We start from the raw sequence: 18,039 nt of genomic DNA on the forward strand, positions 1-18,039 counted from the left end.
TTTGTTTTGTGATTTTGACATATTATTTCATGTAGACAACGATACCCTTTCAAATCTTTAACATAATTACTAAACTACCTAAAAGTTAGATAAATATTTTGCCATACATCTCTATTTCTGCCTATTTGCAATCTCATCTCTAGATGCATCCCCCACCCTCCTCTTCTTTTTCTTATTCAACATTTAATCTTAATAAAAAATTACTTAATTACGCCAAAAAATTATTTGTTTAACACAAAAGGCACTTATTTAGCACGTATGGGCAATTTGGTTATCTTCTTGTCAGGATTAGCTTTTCAACTTTTTTTTTTTTAGTGCATTTGTTAAAATAGCTTTTTTAAACTACAAACGAGAACACAAGTTACTCTAAAAAATCTAATTCTTAAGAATCAATCTATAAAATCAGAATCATAAGAACAGCCCTTTATATTCTATTAGAAATTGCAGCTGGAAGTTAAAAATGTGAAAGATTCTTCAATTCTAGCTTTGACTTTCTTTGATTGGAAACTCTAGCCAATGTCCTAATATACTAAAATCTCTTTTCTGATGAAGTCTTGCTCATATCTGGTTGAGGTATGATGGACAGAAGTATTTTTGCATTTTTGAGCTGAAGTGCCCGCTTGAACAAGTTATTATAGATGTTGGATTAAGAACATGCTCATGGTTTCAAATACATTGACCATAGTACTTGTATCAAATAAGCAAATAGTTCATTGAAAATTCTAAAGTTTCACATTTGAGCATCAAGGATTAAAATACTCTACATTCTTCAATTTAATGGGTGAGTTAGCACCTGAAATTTATCATCATGGAAAGACTCGTATTAGAAGCCAAAATGTACTATTAAAGTGAAGGCCGTCTTTGAGAGATCCTATAAGCCCTCATGTACACCGAAACTCCTTGCACAATTGATTGCTTAAGGTTGCATCTAAGGTCTACCAACTTCAAATTCTAGCCACATATGGCTCAAAAGCTGAGTTTATGGGGAGCATAATTGAAACATTTAAGAACCAATTTAGATATCTAGGTAGCTAAAATAAGAATTAGATATCTAGGTATGCTGTGAAAACTTAGATGTCTAGGCAATGTTTAAGGAGAAGATTCTGGAAAATGAGATTATTGAAATTTCTGATCCAGAATTCAATGTATAGACCATTTTCTAACTTTTGGCTGAGAAATTGTAATTGTAGCACTTAATAATTTCTAGAACTCACTTTACTTCTCGTTTCTCCCAAATCTGAAGCACTGATACACATAACAAGTGAAGTAAAACGAAAAGGTGCATGTTTATACATCTGATTTCTTTCATTTTTCTTATTTTATTGCTATAATTCCTTTTTGTCCTCCACCTTAAAATGGTTTTTCTGGACGGTGTTGACTAAAAATATTCTAGTAGTTGTAACGAGATTATGTTGCACTAAAATCTGGATAAAATCATCGGCAAAATAGTTCAAGGTACAATAAAGATGTATTCTATTAGATCTATTCTCCAAATTGCTTGCTGGAGTAGATTCAAACAATTTCACTTTTTATTTCCTTCTTTTTCAGTTTAATAAATGCAGCATATTTCCTAATCCTAGTGAAATTTTTGGGTTAATTTCACTTTGTGCCCCCAAACTTTGGCCGATAACCCACTTCAGTCTCTCAACTTTAAAATGGGACACTTAAGTCCCTAAACTTATAAATACCTCCCAATTAAGGAAAATTGTTGATAGAATCCTGATTGTCGTTGGTGGTCAAAGAGCGTGGCAAACATGTTCCATTAATGAAGATTGGGGAATGTTGTTACTGAAAATTTGTACACGTACGTGTCGAAAAAGTAACTACTGCTATTTAATACTAAAATATTTTCCATAGCAGCCCATCTCAATCCAACACCACTAGCTTCTTATACTCCTCACCAGAAATTGCAGCCTCCATGACTGCCTCTGGGTTCAATCCTCCATTATCCTCCAAAAATAGACAAAAAGATGAAGCTACAAAACTCCAAAACAACTCATCTATCCGAAGGCATATGCTTTAGGCACTTTGTTTGGAATGCCAAGATGTTGTGGCAATGACGGATGTGGACAGAGTCTGGACAATCTCATGCATGGTTGGGCGGGCAGGTGGATGTTTCTTTAAGCAACTAGCAATCAATCTGATGAGCAAAATTGCAAGTTCGGAAGGATAATTTCCTTCGAGAGAAGAATCCATGATCTGGCTCAAGTTCTCGATCCATCTTTCTCATCAAGCACAGGGCTCAGAATCTCTGCCAAGTTCACATTCACAGCTTCATACAAGACAGCGACTTCTTTGCCAATGAAAATCTCTAGCAGGAGAACCCCAAATGAATAAACATCAAGCATTCTGGATACCAGACCATCCTCCAAATACTCAGGAGCCATGTAACCTTTCATCCGAATAATGTGCCTAGTCAAGACAAACTAGCCTCCTTGCCCATCTACTGATATTGCTGACCCAGAATTACTGATCTTTGCCCTGAAATCAGCATCAACAAGAACATTGCTGCTTTTTAGATTTTTGTGCACGTGGGGAGGGGAAGTGTAGCTATGAAGATAATTAAGCCTCATGGCCACATCCAAGCCAATATGTAATCTCTGCTTCCAATCCAAACACTTCTTCTTTTGTTTGCCCTTGGCAGTGACTGCTACGGTGGTGACGGATGCGACTCCACAGTTTGGGAACTGGATGGCGAGTTCTCAAGAGGAACTAAGAGAGTCGTAAAGGGATAAATATTAAAATTTTGTTCAGGCAATCCATTGGCTTGGAGAGTTTTCCCAATATCCACACCAAACATTGAGCTAATCGTAGAAACCTATCACTACAAGAAAACGGGCTTTTTGCAACGCTTTTGCTGTGGCACAAGGAGAAAGTGCGGTAAATAAGCAGCAAATTTCAATTTGTGCTGCAAATTTCACAACGGTTCCTAATTTTTACATAAAAACGACATAGTTTTAATAAAACCCATAAAAGATAGTTTCCTAGCACAATCCACATATCGATCCCTTGTAAAAAGGTATCGATAAGCCCCCAAAAGCAGGAAGGGGTTTATCTTTTACAAATCCGAAAAGGAAAAAACAAAACTACCTAGACCCGAATTCTTCCGCTCATCCAAAACCACTGCAGTACGCAACTCGGATAAGAGTTTGTCAATTTTTTCACCATCTCTGCTTCAAATATAGCAGAAATCAAAAGCTCTTACGCCATCACTATTACAGAGAAAAAGGTAAAAATTCTTCCATACGATTTTCGATTTCTATGTTTTTTTCCCTCGTATGTCTTTGTGACCTGCACTCTTCTCTGTTGCATATATATTAATAACCCTAGGATCTTAACTGAATTTCGGTTAATAAGATTTGGCACAAAGCCCTAATTTGATTGGGCAAAGTAATTGGTCTTCCGTTGATTCTGAATTTTGTCAACCACAGTTGTTGAAATTCCTACAGCTGAAAGCTCGAACAAATTGACCCAACCATTTGAGTCATTGACTTCAAAAATTAGGTCTCGCGGCAACTAGAAGAGTCTGCCCCACTACAGCCCCTGTTCGTTGATATTGGTGTGTTCATGTAAGTGTTTCTTGTAATTTAATGTAATGCGGATTATCATGAGATCGCTGCTTTTATTATTACCTGTGTTCTGTTTTGTATGACAGTCAACAGATGCTACTGTATCTTTTCTTGTCTGCTCTGACTATGTAATGTCATAACGAATGTTTCTTCTATGGAATTTATCTGCAGTTAATCTAGATTGGATGAGAAAGACAAGGATATTACTCATCTGGAAATCACTTAACAATCAACAGTAGATTTTACTCTTGGTTTCTGTACTAGTAAAATGCGTGCCATGGACTAGATTTGCACGCTTGACATGATTTTCCAAATAGGTTGGCACAGATGCTAGTGCATCTTTATCTGGTTTGCTCTGGAAGTAGAGCTTGCATGTAGCGTTTATGTAACGTCATAAGAAAATTTCCTTCTATGGCATTTATCTGAAGTCAATCAAGGTTGGATGTGAAAGACAGAGGATGTTACTCTTCTTAAAATCACTAAACAATCAGCAGTAGTTTGTAATAGGCACTAACAGAGGAATGACTGTTATACTCTCAGGTTAGTGGGCTAGTAAAATGAGTGCCTTGGACTAGACTTGCATGCTTCATGACTGTGATTTTCCAAATGGTTGGGCACAGTTTATTGGTAAATTTTTATTGCAGCAGTAAATTATGTTTATTGGATGCACTTGAAGAACAAGATTGTGAGAAGAGGCCTAACCTCCTGAAGTGCATTCTCAAAGTCCTATAGAAAACCAAAACCACAAAAAGATATTATTCCTTTCATCCTTCAGGTTATTAAAGTTCCATTTTTAAACTGTACAAGGAGGCAGTGCAGCGAGATTTATGTATTCCTAGATAGGTTCTGTTCTTTAATTTTCTCTATGTGCTGTAAATTACCTTCACTGTTACGGGCCTCATATCCTCCTTTTTCAGCTTTGTGATTTCAAATCCCTGAGTAAGTGCCTCTCTCAGAGGGCCCATTGAAGCAGCCTTCACTAAGTTCTTCATGTAAGTGTTTCTTGCAATTAGGAATTTGTAAGACAATCTAGCTCCCCTGATTTATCTATGTTTCTTTTTCTTGCAAACAGAACACTGGTTTGCATATTGACATAAATTCACCACATTCTTTTGGCATTGAGAAGTTGGGTTAACTGTTAACATCGCATTCCACTATGAGCATAGCAAACTGGGATGCACATGCTGCACTTTATTTTTTATTTTTTTTGTATGTTAATAAATTTGCTATTTTTCAATTCTGTTTATAAGGTCTCTTTTCTTGCCTTCTCAATCTTGTTTCTTGTAGAATGGATGATAGGTCTTGGATCTTTATTGAAGACTGAGTCAATAATCCGTACTTTGAAAAGTGTCTGAGTGACTTCCTTAAATTTGCCTACAAAAAGAAGGAGGTTGGGAGTAGAATATATTGCCCATGTAGGCGATGTAAAAACTCTGAACGAAGAAAGGAAGAAACTGTGAGTGCACATGTAACAATGAAGGGGTTTTTGACCACTTATACAAATTGGATTTATCATGGTGAAGATCCATGGGACTTCAATCAAGAAAATATGAACAATGGAGTGTTTAGGCGCATTGAAAATGATGACATGAATGAATTGATACACGAAACACTTGAAAGAACACTTGAAGAGAATTCTAACATAAATTTAGAAGAACTTAGAGGAGCCTGTGATGAAGAGACTAATAAGTTTTTTAAGTTGCTGAAGCATGCCGAAACAGAGTTATACCCTGGATGTATAAATTTTACTCTTCTATCATTTGTCATCAAGTTGTTGCATGTCAAGTCTCTTTGTCGATGGAGCAACAACTCAATGACAATATTACTGGAGCTTCTCAAGGAAGTTTTTCCTGAGAATGAATTATTTCCAAGCTCTTATCTTGATGCTTGGAAGATTGTTAAAGACTTGGGTCTTAGCTACCATAAAATTCATGCATGCCCCAATGATTGCTTGATTTATTGGAAGGAGACAGAACATGAAACCTTTTGCAGAAAGTGTGGAACTCCTAGGTATAAGCAAATTGTAAAACAATCCGATGATTCAAGTGAACAAGCTAACAAAGTTCCAGCAAAGCTTGTTCGCTATTTTCCTTTGAAACCACGTCTCCAAAGGCTGTTCATGTCATCAAAGACTGCTTCATTAATGAGATGGCATGAAGAGGAGCGCATCAAGGATGGAAAATTGAGGCATCCGGCAGACTCTTTAGCTTGGAAGCATTTTAATGACCGGCACCCAAGCTTTGCTAGTGATCCTCGCAATGTTTGTGTTGGACTTGCAGCGGATGGATTTAACCCATTCAAAGCAATGAACAATAAATACAGCACCTGGCCAGTGATTTTAGTGCCATATAATTTACCCTCATGGATGTGCATGAAGCAAACATCATTTATGTTGTGTTTGCTAATTGATGGGCCTAAAGCTCCAGGTAATGATATTCACATATATCTTCAACCAGTAATTGATGAATTGAATGAGTTTTGGGATCCAGGGGTGCCTACTTATGATGCAGCTAGTAAGCAAATGTTTTACTTACGTGCTGCACTACTTTGGACTATCAATGATTTTCCAGCTTATGGAAATCTATCTGGTTGGAGTACCAAAGGGAAGTATGCATGCCCTTGTTGTAATAAAGATGTTCGAAGTCAATGGTTGATGCATAGCAAAAAACATTGCTATTTGGGTCATCGTCGATTTCTAGCTATTGATCATCCTTATCGTTTAAATCGAGCACAGTTTGATGGGACAATTGAGAAACATTCTAGACCTGTTCGATTATATGGGTTTGAGATTTTAGAACAACTAAGAGATTTTAGAAATGAATTTGGAAAGGATCAACCAGTTTCCTCAGCTAGGAAAAGGAAAAGGAGGACTAAAGATAATAATGACTCTGAACAAAGTCCCATATGTAGGTATAATTGGAAAAGATTGAATATATTCTTTCAGTTACCGTATTGGGTGGATAATTTGCTTCCACATAATCTGGATATAATGCATATTGAGAAGAATTTCTTGGAGAATCTCTTGTGGACACTGTTGGGGATGGGCAAGACAAATGATGACATTAATGCTCGATATGATCTAAAAGAAATGGGGATAAGAAAGGCACTTCACCCACAATCTAAGGGTGACAAAGTGTTTCTTCCACCTGCATGCTTCACAATGAGCAAAGATGAAAAAGAAATTTTTTGTAATGTGCTAAAAACTGTCAAGGTCCCTGATGGTTATGCATCAAACATTTCGAGGTGTGTGAATATTAAAGAACGACAAATCTCTGGGTTAAAGAGTCATGATTGTCACATATTAATGCAACAATTGTTATCCACTGCTGTGAGAAGAATATTGCCTAAACATGTTTGCAGAATTATCATTGAGTTACGAGATATATTTAGGCAATTATACTCGAAAGTGCTTACTGTAGCAGATTGTGAAACTTTGGAGGACCGTACTCCACTGGCCCTTTGTGAACTTGAGAAGATGTTTCCACCTCCATTTTTCAATATCATGGAGCATTTGCTTGTTCACTTGCCTGAAGAGGCGAAACTTGGTGGACCATTTCAATTTCGGTCTATGTATCCTATTGAGAGGTAAAAGATTATCAACTTAATCTATGTACTTTGAAAAATCACCACCGATATTAATATAAATTCTATGCATAGGTATCTGTGTACTTTGAAAAATTATGCACGGAGTCGAAGTCACCCTGAAGGTTCAATAGCAGAGGGCTACTTGGCGGAAGAATGTATGACATTCTGTTCCATGTACTTGGACAATATTGAATCAAAGTTGAATCGCCCACCTAGGAACTATGAAGGTGAATATTTAAATAGACAGATTGGCCGTCCCTTAGGAAAAGAAGAGGTCATCTATTTAGATGATGTCTCTTGGGTTCAAGCTCATCGTTATGTTCTTGGAAATCTTGAAACTGTTGATCCTTTTCGCAGGTAAGTTCACAGTTTATCAAACTTAATCAATAACTCATGAATTATTGCTTTCATTAAAGTATTTAATGACTAATGTAGGGACCATAAGCATTTGCTAAAACTGGAAAAACCACGCATGTCGAACTATGAAAGGGAGAAAATTCATAGTGAAACATTTTACAAGTGGTTTAAGAAGCATGTAAGTTTTAAATTTAGTAGTGAATTTAATTGAGCTTCATTTTCATATATTTAATATTCTCTAGAGTTAACATACAATAACAGTTTTTGTTCAAAACTTGTAGGTTGCAGATTTGGAAAAATCTAATAGTTGCCATGATTATTATAAAGAAATTGCTTATTTGGCTGCTGGTCTTGATAAATGGGCAAAAAGCTATTCTGGTTACATTGTTAATGGTTTTCGTTTCCATACTAAGAAGCGTGAGATGAGAAGGCAAACTCAAAATAGTGGTGTATTTGTGAATGCTAGTGCCAATAGTTTCGCTAGTACAAAGGATAAGAACCCTATATCTGGAATTTTAGAATACTATAGGGTCTTAGTGGATATTGTTGAGTTGAGATACTCAAATGACATTAAATTTGTGATGTTCAAGTGTGATTGGGTTGATAATGTCACTGGAATGAAACAAGATGAACACAACTTCACACTTGTTAACTTTGATCATATATTGTACAAGTAAAACACGAAGAATGATGAGCCTTTCATCCTGGCTTCTCAAGCACAGCAAGCTTGGTATGTTCGGGATGCATTGGAACCTGAATGGAATATAGTTGTCAAGATGACCCCTCGAGATCTTTTCATTATTGATCCAGAAATTAACATATGTGAAGATATCCAAGATGAGCATTCTGCTTGGCAACATGTTAATAACAATAATTCTGAGGATAGTAATGTTTCATGGGTTAGGGAAGGTGTTGATGGAGTTATACTTGATGCACAAACTACAAAATCCAAGGCACACATTGCTGAAGTTGATGATGCATTCTTCTCTGATGAGGATAATCTTGGGATTGACAATACGATTGATGATACAAGTGATGATGATGATTTTTTTGATAAAGCCCAACAAGGAGACAAGGCTGATGATTGACTCTAATTTTGGAATATAATCCTACCATTTTGTTATATGAAGTTTAGATATGCCAATATTAGATGAAGTTACTGATTAGTATGAAAAATATTAATTGTGGGATCATTTTCACTGCCTTGGATGTCAATTTATAATTCCTTATGTTCATATTAGTCTCCTTGATAACCTGCATTCTACTTCTTTTTTTAGCAGGTTGGTAATGCTGGATTTACCTTATGTTCAATTTATGATTCCTTATGTTCATATTAGCAAGTTGGTAATGTTGGTTTCATTGGGTTATAGTTCCTTATTATGTATATGTTCTTTGTGTTTGCAGATTTTAGAAACTTAAACTCCAAAAGTAAGATGATACAACACTCTCTTGCTGAATTATGTGATTGGTTTCTGAAAAAAGCCAGTAAAATTAATCATCTTACTTAACTTTGCCTTCAAAAATCAGAAGCTGCTTTTATAGGTTTTCCATGGCACCAAGTAAGAAGGGGCCCCGCAAAGTTGTTGGGCCAATGTCCGGAGCGCATATTGAGTCCACTAATAGTTTGAACCCTGTTTCACAGTCAAGCTCTCAATCTTATCAGACTTGCCCCAATCATTATTCAAAGCCTCCAGCACATAAATTCATTGGGGCAATGCCTGGAATACACATAGACCCTACATCTAGCTCAAACTTTGTTTCTCGGCCTAATTGTCAAGCGAAATCACATGACTCCAATTCAAATTCAAACTCAGCTTCTAGCTTTATTTCTGCTTCTCAGTTCAACTCTAAAGCCAATTCACATCAGTTGAACTCCAAGGCTGATTCTCAACTAAATTCCCATCCTAATTCACATATCGGTCAAGGCTTTCATTCTCAACCACTAGTAGACCATCGTGAGCAACCAAATTCCTTTGATAACAATGATTCTAAAGCTGGATCAGGTTCTTCATATGATTCAGAAGACATAGAGGATGTCTTTGATGGTACTTTTGATGATGATGATTGTAACAGCCCCACTTTCCCCTAAGGCGAACCAAAGGGGTTAGCGGACTGCCTGCCCAACTCTCGCCAGGACTACGGATCAGTTTACGTCGATCTATTACGTTCCGGAACATACCATTGCGCGCAAACAAGTCAAAACACAAAATAAAATAAAATAAAATAAAATAAAAACGAAAAAAACCGAAGCCGAAATTTATCTAAACCATAGCCAAGCATATATATACAACGGAAATCAACATTTACAACCATAATGGCATGCCAAAACCATTCATTAAGGAGTACACATTCGATTTGCCTATCAAAAGGAAATGAACCCGTTATACATTAGGGTTTCACTTCAAGAGCTATACAAAAGACATTTACAAGCTCAGTATGGCAATTGACTATCCAGTCCATTTTCAAAAGCAATTATATCCCTGTAAGGAAAACAAATAACACGGAATGAGCCAAAGCCCAGTGGTATACCACCCAATAAGCAATCAAAGTCATATAAGAATGAACCTTCATTTAAAGTGCACAAATAAGCAATGAAGCAAAACGGTAAAAGGATACGGTCGGCTCTCAAGAGCCCATTTCCACGCTTGCAATCTTGAACCAACCTCATTGACTCTCCGTCAATGTTAAAATACCAAACCGTAGACAACTCTTTACTTCCATTCCTTCCACCCAACATACCCCAACCGGGCCCGCACTCCATTCAGTAATATTTTTGGTAATACTCGAGTTTACCGGAACCAAGGGTCTCATTACCACAAGGTTCCCCAGTACAGTCCCCGTGGCAATTCAATCTTCACGACCAAGCCCTCGCCGGCTCGATTCAATTGACTACCAAACGGGGTTGAGCTCAGTGATACAGTAAAGTAGTAGGACAACCGTCCAAACAACCCAATTCAGTTTCCATGCATGGAATTCAGTATCTCATATAACAAATGCAGTATTTCAGTGGAACAGTAGATAGCTATGAAGAAAATCACAAGGGGTGAGAGCGGTCAAGTACACCCTCACCTCAATCACTTTCAATAACCAATTAAGCCTTCAAGGCATCAAATACACATAGCACAAAGCCACATTATAGCAAGTAAGTGAGTAGTATACTCACCAAGCGAGAAAGTGGTGTTTCATATACCGTGGTCACCAATCCGCCGTGAACTACCGCCACGCCCTAGAATCACGCAACAAATGCAATGAGACTCGATAACGAGTCGTATAGCAATGCTTAACACAACCCCAATAGGGTTTCGTATGCACAAATAAGCATGATAGTAAACCAGAAATTAAGAAAGGGCTTTAACTTAAGCCTTGATAAGAAAACCAGTTTTGCCGTCATAATGCGGTAATGGTACAACTCTCACTAAAAATATCGGTTGGGGGTGTAAGACCCACCGTTTCGAAGCTATGGAACAGGGCTACAACAATGTAGAAGGTCACTCAATCCAGTTCTTAACACAACTAGGTCAAATATGCCAAATACTAACCCAGAATTCCTAAAACAGGTTTGCAAAACACAGAAAACTGTAATCGGTACATCTCAGTCCATACAAGTCCAAATGCCAAAATTCCAAAGGCATATGATAGCTAAGAGATTCAGCTACAATTCATCAGAAGACACCAACTCCAAAATCCAAACCAATTCCAGTCAAAATAGCCAATTACTATCGCAGTTTTCGCATTCTGTCCAAAGCAGAACAGCTACAGTAATTTCGTCATAACTCATTCTACATTCATCCAAATTTTACAGGCACCTCAAACACATCAATACCTACAACTTCACACCAAATCCAAAATTGATTGTATTTAACCACATTTCACATCCACTAGAGCCATTTTAGTCCATTGCAAATCATCATACAAGCCCCCAACATCAAGATCATATTAAACCAGAAAAAATCCCAATAAAATAAAAACTTCACCAAAACTCTTCAAATCAAGAAATAAATCACATTTTCACACACTCATGCCACTTCTAAGCATCATATAACCATCATTAAAGGTAGTAGGGTGTTTCAAGCTTCACTTACCAAGAAACAAGAGAGAGGAAGATGTGGAGCACCTTAGTCCTTCAAACAAAGTTCACCAAACAACTTGCTAGCACTAGAAGGAAAGTTTTTATGGAGTGAAATCTTGTTTATGGCCTTGATTGAGATGATTTGCTAGTAGAAACTTGAAGATTGGAGAAGTTTTCCTTCTTGCAAGAGTGAGAGAGAGAGCCGGCCAAACAAGAGAGAAAAATGGTGATTTTTTGGTGAATTTTGGATATTTAATCCCTTGGTCAAATAAGTCAAGACAATGAATAGTAATTCTTAAAAGTTCAACCAATAAGAAAATGACACGTGGCACCTTATTAAATGCATTCCTATCCTTCTTTTCTCTCTCACTTCACACACTCTACTTATCCCTTAACACCCGATAAATTTTACACAGTATCCGAAAGTTAACCTTATTGGCCGAATTTTTCCGAACTTTTCGCACTAGTGGGTCCCACGTCCACTATTTACTCTTAATTTTCTAAAAATTCTCCAATGCTAGAAAAATCATCTTAAAACTATAATTGCTCATAAAATCCACTAAGAAAATATTTCTAAGCCAGAAAATGCAGAAAACATGCAATTAAGGGGAAATAAACCCTAGGAAAATATTAGGGTTTTTACGGGTTCTCACAATGATTCAAGTGAAGAAGGTCGGTTGGAAAAGAAAAGATTACCACAAATAGTTTTGAGTCTAGCATTCCTTATTATAAGCTTTGTATAATATTCATAAAAAAATTATATGAATCACAATTTCTTCTTTTGTATGTGTATGTGTTTTTTGTACACAGGAGACAATAGTGGTAGAGGACTAGCCAGACGAAGTGCTGGTTAGGGTGGTGGAAAGAAATTGGAGTTAGTTTGGAATGCACGAGGCCAAGTAATTGGTCCTAATGCTACACAGTATATAAGTCAAGTAGGAATCTTAGTAAAGGATGGTAATAAATTACCACTCACGTACACAGATTGGAGGGCCATGCCTGAAGGATCTAAGGAGAGATTTTGGGAAGATATTAAGGTATTTTGACTCACTATCAAAGCTAGCAACATTTTTTTTCTTTTTATTTCATACAATCTTGTAGCTTGTGAATGTTTAAACTTTTGTTTTGTAATTTTTGATAGAGAAATACAAATATTGATGATACATGCAAGAAAGTACAAATGATAAGGGTCAGCAAATTGTGGAGAAATTGGAAATCAAAAGTCAAGAGCATGTATTTCACTCCTTATAGGAGGCACAGGTCATGGCTATTAGCACACTGTCCTGCAAGAGTTGAGGAGGATCAATGGCCTATTTTGGTTGATTATTGGAGCTCAGAAGATGTCAAGGCATGTATTTATTGTCACATCTCTTTTGCTTTTGAATTAAATTCTAGTGCTCTTATGATTTTGATGTGTTGTTAACTACCTTTTCCTGTTTTGTACATAATTAGAAGCAAAGCAAGATTAATAGCAAGAATCGAAAAAAACAAAAGATGCCACATCGAACAGGGCGAAAAGATCATGTGAACCTCAGGGAAGAGGTATAGTAAATTCTAATGCTTTAATTTGTACATTGAATATGTGGCAGCTTCGGATTAAAACTGGAAAAGAGCCTTCGAAACTAGACGTTTTTATTCATTCAAGACAAGGAAAACAAATGGATGAGTTGACTTCACAAACAATTGTAAGAATAGCTTTTAGTCACTTTTTATTGGTTTTACTTCATAAATAATTCTTTCTTCTGTTTTTCAATTTAGGCAACTATGAATGAGGAAATACAAAAACTGCCAGAGACATCCAGGGATGATAATTTTGTGAAAGATATACTCTATGAAAATATTCTTGGACCTGAAAAACCAGGTCGTCTTCGAACTTATGGGGTAGGTGCGACTCCAAAAGACGCGTATAGGATGTCAGATAACATGAATGCTGGACAAAAGAAAGCATTTGAGGATACAGTGAATGAGAAAGTGGAAATCATACGTGGTGAACTACGAGAAGAAATGAATTCGAAATTGGCAGATTTTAAGGAGGAGTTGATTGCTCAATTTGAAGCAAGAATGGTTTGGGATAACTATTTGGTTAAATATTATAGTTTTTCTAATTTTTTTATTGTTTTAGTTACTATTGATCTTTGTTCCTCCAGAGGGCATCCACATGTGACTTGGCATCACTCCAAAGAAGAGAAATGAATGCAGCAAAACAATCTCAAATTTCGGACTCATTAGAGGTTGTATATTAATTCATACAATTCGATTTTGTGTTCAAACTCTCTGAAATATTAGCAGCTATGGCCTTATTTTCTTTTCTTCACACTTTGTTGATAATGTAACAGGTTGGTGATAGAATGAACAGGGAAGTTGGAACAAATGATGCTGAAATGTACAAGGAAGTTGGAACAAATGATGCTGAAATAAACAAGTGTGAAATGAATAAAAAAGTTTCTTCAATTGCTGATATTCTTGAGGTATAGTATGCGTACTTTGAGTTGGTCCTTCTATAGAAGACCAATTTTGCTGAGTTCCTTGTTGATATTGAATTGTGCATGACTTCCTTGTTGATGACTATTTGTGCGTGAGCTCCTTGTTGATATTTAATTGACTAGTCTTTTGTTATACCAGAACCATCATACAAAGAAGAAAAGGAGCAGGACTACTTGCAAACGACTTGCTTGAGGTACTGGAAAAGTTTCTGGAAATAACTCTATTCTGTCAAGTTTTCCATTGAGTATTTGTATGATTGGGAAGACGAGCTGTTTTTGTTAAGATTTAGCCAGCTATTTATGGGACATAATGTAGTAGAAGTGGTCTTAATTTTCAGTATCTGTGAAAAGGTTGAATTACAAATTCCGTTTCAGTATCTATTGTTATATTAACGTTTTCTTCATGCTTAATGGGCTGGGGTTATATGAGCAGGGGACTAATAGAATACACTTTGTAGCCCTGGACTTGATGGTACATTGGAAGCATGCGGATTGGGAGATATGAAGATGTTTTTGAGAGATGTATGATGAAGTGTTGTACTTTTGAAGACAAGCACATTTTGGAATATATGAAACATCTTGTAATTGGAGCGAACAATATTAAATGATAAAGTTTGTAGAATTTGAGTAAAACAATGTATGGTACTTTATTCTAGTGTATTGTGGAACTATATTTTGTTATAATATTCGATTTTAGGATATTTGAGCATGATAATTATTGTACCATGAAAAAATTGATTTCTGGTCTTTATATTGGTGACTTTTTTGCGACGCAAGTTTTTGTCGCATGACATTGTGGACATTTTGTAGCGCATTTTTTGTGCCGCAAGTAGAGTGGTGACACTCAAATTGGCGTCGCAAATAGTGATGCAAATGCATGCGACATGTTGAAAAATTGTGTCGTTTTCTTTTGTAACGGCTACTTTTGTGGCACAATTTAATTCCGTCGCATTTGTGCTGCAAAAAGGTTTTCGCGGCGGTTTTTGGACTTTTTGCAGCATATTTCTGGCGTCGTGAAAAGTCAGTTTTCTTGTAGTGTATTGACCCCAAGTGACTAAATAACTCAACAGATATTTGATGCCGTCGACGGTTTGATTCTTAGTTAGCAACTTCGCCACCATCGCCATTATTTAAAGCCGCCATCATTCCAGTGCCGCGGACGCCGCGGAGGTTGCAAATCAGCTTAAGGGTCGCCAGGGGATCGAAATCCCAAGCGAGTTGATGGCGTTGGGTAAGGGACTCTAGCGGGGTATTGGGAACCACGTGAAAGAAAAAATCCAAACAAGCATTGTCGCTGGAAAGAAAGGTTACCGAGTTGTTTTCGGTGAAGGCCATAGGGGGGGCTGTCGAGGAGGGTGGTGAGGGTGTTAAAGTTGGTGGCCATAAGGTCCATGAAGGGGTCGGATTTGGCGGTCGTAAATCTCTGGTGGGCCGAGGAGAGAACTGGGGTTAGAAGCCATATTGGACGGAGAGATTGTTGATTATGAAGAAGAAGAAAAAAGGGTTTGCGAATATTGGAGAAGGCCGGATGGGGTTTTCATTGTTGCCCTCGGTCAAAGGCTAGTGTTTGCCACACTCTTCGACCACCAACGGCATTCAAGATTCCGTCAACAATTTTCCTTAATTGAAAGATATTTATAAGTTTAGGGACTTAAGTGTCCTATTTTAAAATTGAGGGACTGAAGTGGGTTATCGGCCAAAGTTTAGGGGGACAAAGTGGAATTAACCCGAAATTTTATTAATTGGCTCATCTGTTACCAGGATAATTTAATATTCCCTCGATCCCATATTTCTCGACGCACTTCAGGAGATATGTTTCTTTATCAGTAGTGTTAAGAAGTTCAAAGTGTTGAGACTAACTTCTGTCTTTAACCTTACTAAGGTGAATGTGACAAAAAATGTGCGGCCGCCAAATGGGAATTGTTGTTAGTGTCCAATATTACGAAAACATGGAGCATACACACTCTTCCCAATTGTATGGGCGTGTGGCTCACGGACTTCTTTTCTTCCCAACCAAAAATAATAGGAAAAGTAAGTAGGGCCAAGATTAGTTTGTTTGTCAGTGATATCCTGCAAAGAAACTATCGCGTCCTTTCATGCTTCCATTGTGCTGTGGTGGCTGCTGCTCACGCGGTAAATTTTGTGAACAAGTTTGAGCCAAAATTGTTTACTATATTTGGTATGTCACAAATCGGGATATACCAAAAAAGAAAAATATGACATTTCAATGAGACAAAGGAAGTAGTGAGTAGCTTTAATGTTGTATGTGATAGTGTGCTTATCGTTGCCTTTAGTCACCTTGTAACTGGAAGGAGCATGAATGCTTCATTTAAGAAAAAGAACTTCCTTCAAAATTGACAACACCATGTTTATAGAACTTTAGAATGATAGATCTAATGTTCATTGATGGCTGTATAAGCCTTTCTGGTTTACTGGCAACTCATTTCTATGTGCTATGGAACATAATTCTTTTATACCATGGGTTGCTTTTTTATTTTGGCTATGTGGTATGGAACATAATTCTTTCCATTGTTGGTCTTATATTTTAATGGACTTTAGGGTATACTAGTAGATATGCTAGGGATTCATATGATATTCTTCTGGCATTTAATAGAATCAGGTGATTATGTTCAGTGTATAATTTTCAAGTTACTCGTCTTCCCTTGCATCCACAGTTTACAAGTATTAAATCCATTAGAAGTTTCTTTTTCTGTGTAATCGAGTACATCTTGACATATGTGAAGGTGTCTGTATGTGTTTGTGTGCAGATATGCTGTATGTTTGAGGAATAGGACCTGAGGAAGAACTATGAAGATGTTGATTTTCTTTCAATTACATAAGCTGGGAAATTTTCTTCATTTTAATGCCCTCTCCCCCCCCCCCCCCCCCCCCAACACAACAAAAAAAAGACATTTAACTAGCAGTAGGACATTTCCTTAATTCTTTTCTTAGGTACTCTTCGGTCGAGGAAAGGGCAATAACATTCAGTTGGTTTCAATGCCAAATGGAGGTTATGGAGTATTAGCAACTTTGGAAGGAAATAAGGAGCTGTAAGTCCATAAACAGTTTTTGCGTGAAGTCATGCACCCTTGACGGCTTGCACTGGCATTTGATAAGTTCATATTGAACCTTGAATTTCTCTCACTAATTTTGTGTTAAATGTTTGAATACCATGATACAAATATCACATTTTTAATTTTAAATCTCAAGTATTTTTCATACGTTTTAAATGATTCTGCATATACAAAATTAGATGTTGTAAATTTGATCTGGAATAGAAGATGTCTTTCAACAGGACATTGCCATTACTCGCTTGGTAGAGTCACTGTTCATGCATAATACTTCTATCTTCTTTCTTCATATTTTTCAAAATTTAGCAGCAGAGTCTTGCCTTTAGCACCATTCTTGTTGCCTGAGTAGCGGCCTTCTCCTGTCGGACCGCACATTTTTTACATGCTCCTTCCATCTAGGACCCTTCCTTTGACGTAGAAATCAGCTAAATACCAGGGGCAAGTGTAATTTTGAACCTCCTCTCCATGCATCGTACTTAATTTTAAAAAGCGAAAAACAATTTTGGGCTCCATCTCCAAAATTTCACTCCTAACTTAAAATACATGAGAGCAACCACTCCTAGTGCTATAGGCTTCCTAGATCTGGGCAATTGGGTTTGATTTGGCTTATATCGGAAGTTTACTAGCTGCCATAACTAATACTCCTCTTTTCCAACAATAGGAGTCTAAACCACCAACTTACCCAAGAAATTTTTTTTTTTTTAATGTAATATGTCAGTGTATATCTATTTAATATGGAAGTCTTCACATGTCATGCAATAGTCTGTTATGGAAAAAGATCTTGAAGTAACATGATAAAAGATTTGATTTACAGGTGATCCAGCCTCTGAGATCCATGTTTGCAACCAATAATGTGTTGGGAATTGCATGTATGACTCTTTTTGGTGTTCTCTTATCAAAGAATG

General features: G+C 36.9%; 2 protein-coding genes across 3 annotated transcripts; both read left to right on the plus strand.

Moving 5' to 3' along the window:
* The first annotated feature begins 5,043 nt into the window (after nucleotides 1-5,043).
* Nucleotides 5,044-7,158, plus strand: LOC113715905 (uncharacterized). The gene has a single exon (XM_072069990.1). The coding sequence runs from the start codon at nucleotides 5,044-5,046 to the stop codon at nucleotides 7,156-7,158; it is 2,115 nt and encodes a 704-aa protein (XP_071926091.1).
* A 5,303-nt stretch (nucleotides 7,159-12,461) lies between these two features.
* LOC113715906 (uncharacterized) lies at nucleotides 12,462-14,772 on the plus strand. 2 transcript variants are annotated; one of them, XM_027240910.2, is made up of 9 exons: nucleotides 12,462-12,617; nucleotides 12,722-12,928; nucleotides 13,033-13,122; nucleotides 13,170-13,265; nucleotides 13,339-13,644; nucleotides 13,728-13,811; nucleotides 13,917-14,048; nucleotides 14,203-14,257; nucleotides 14,497-14,772. In XM_027240910.2, the coding sequence occupies exons 1-8, from the start codon at nucleotides 12,576-12,578 to the stop codon at nucleotides 14,254-14,256; spliced, it is 1,011 nt and encodes a 336-aa protein (XP_027096711.2). In that variant the 5' UTR covers nucleotides 12,462-12,575; the 3' UTR covers nucleotide 14,257; nucleotides 14,497-14,772. The 2 variants fall into 2 exon arrangements, with proteins under 2 accessions (XP_027096711.2, XP_027096710.2); XM_027240909.2 differs by having other exon boundaries at nucleotides 12,463-12,617; nucleotides 14,522-14,772.
* The last annotated feature ends 3,267 nt before the right edge of the window (nucleotides 14,773-18,039 follow it).

Source organism: Coffea arabica, chromosome 11c (assembly GCF_036785885.1).
Source record: "Coffea arabica cultivar ET-39 chromosome 11c, Coffea Arabica ET-39 HiFi, whole genome shotgun sequence".
In the NCBI taxonomy this organism is placed as follows: domain Eukaryota; kingdom Viridiplantae; phylum Streptophyta; class Magnoliopsida; order Gentianales; family Rubiaceae; genus Coffea; species Coffea arabica.

Bases quoted from the DNA above. Each gene is read 5' to 3' on its own strand.
- LOC113715905 (XM_072069990.1), top strand. From the start codon at position 5,044: ATGAAGGGGTTTTTGACCACTTATACAAATTGGATTTATCATGGTGAA.
- LOC113715906 (XM_027240910.2), top strand. From the start codon at position 12,576: ATGCCTGAAGGATCTAAGGAGAGATTTTGGGAAGATATTAAG. The intron at 12,618-12,721 runs GTATTTTGACTC...AATTTTTGATAG, and splicing joins GATTTTGGGAAGATATTAAG to AGAAATACAAATATTGATGA. The intron at 13,645-13,727 runs GTTTGGGATAAC...TTGTTCCTCCAG, and splicing joins CTCAATTTGAAGCAAGAATG to AGGGCATCCACATGTGACTT.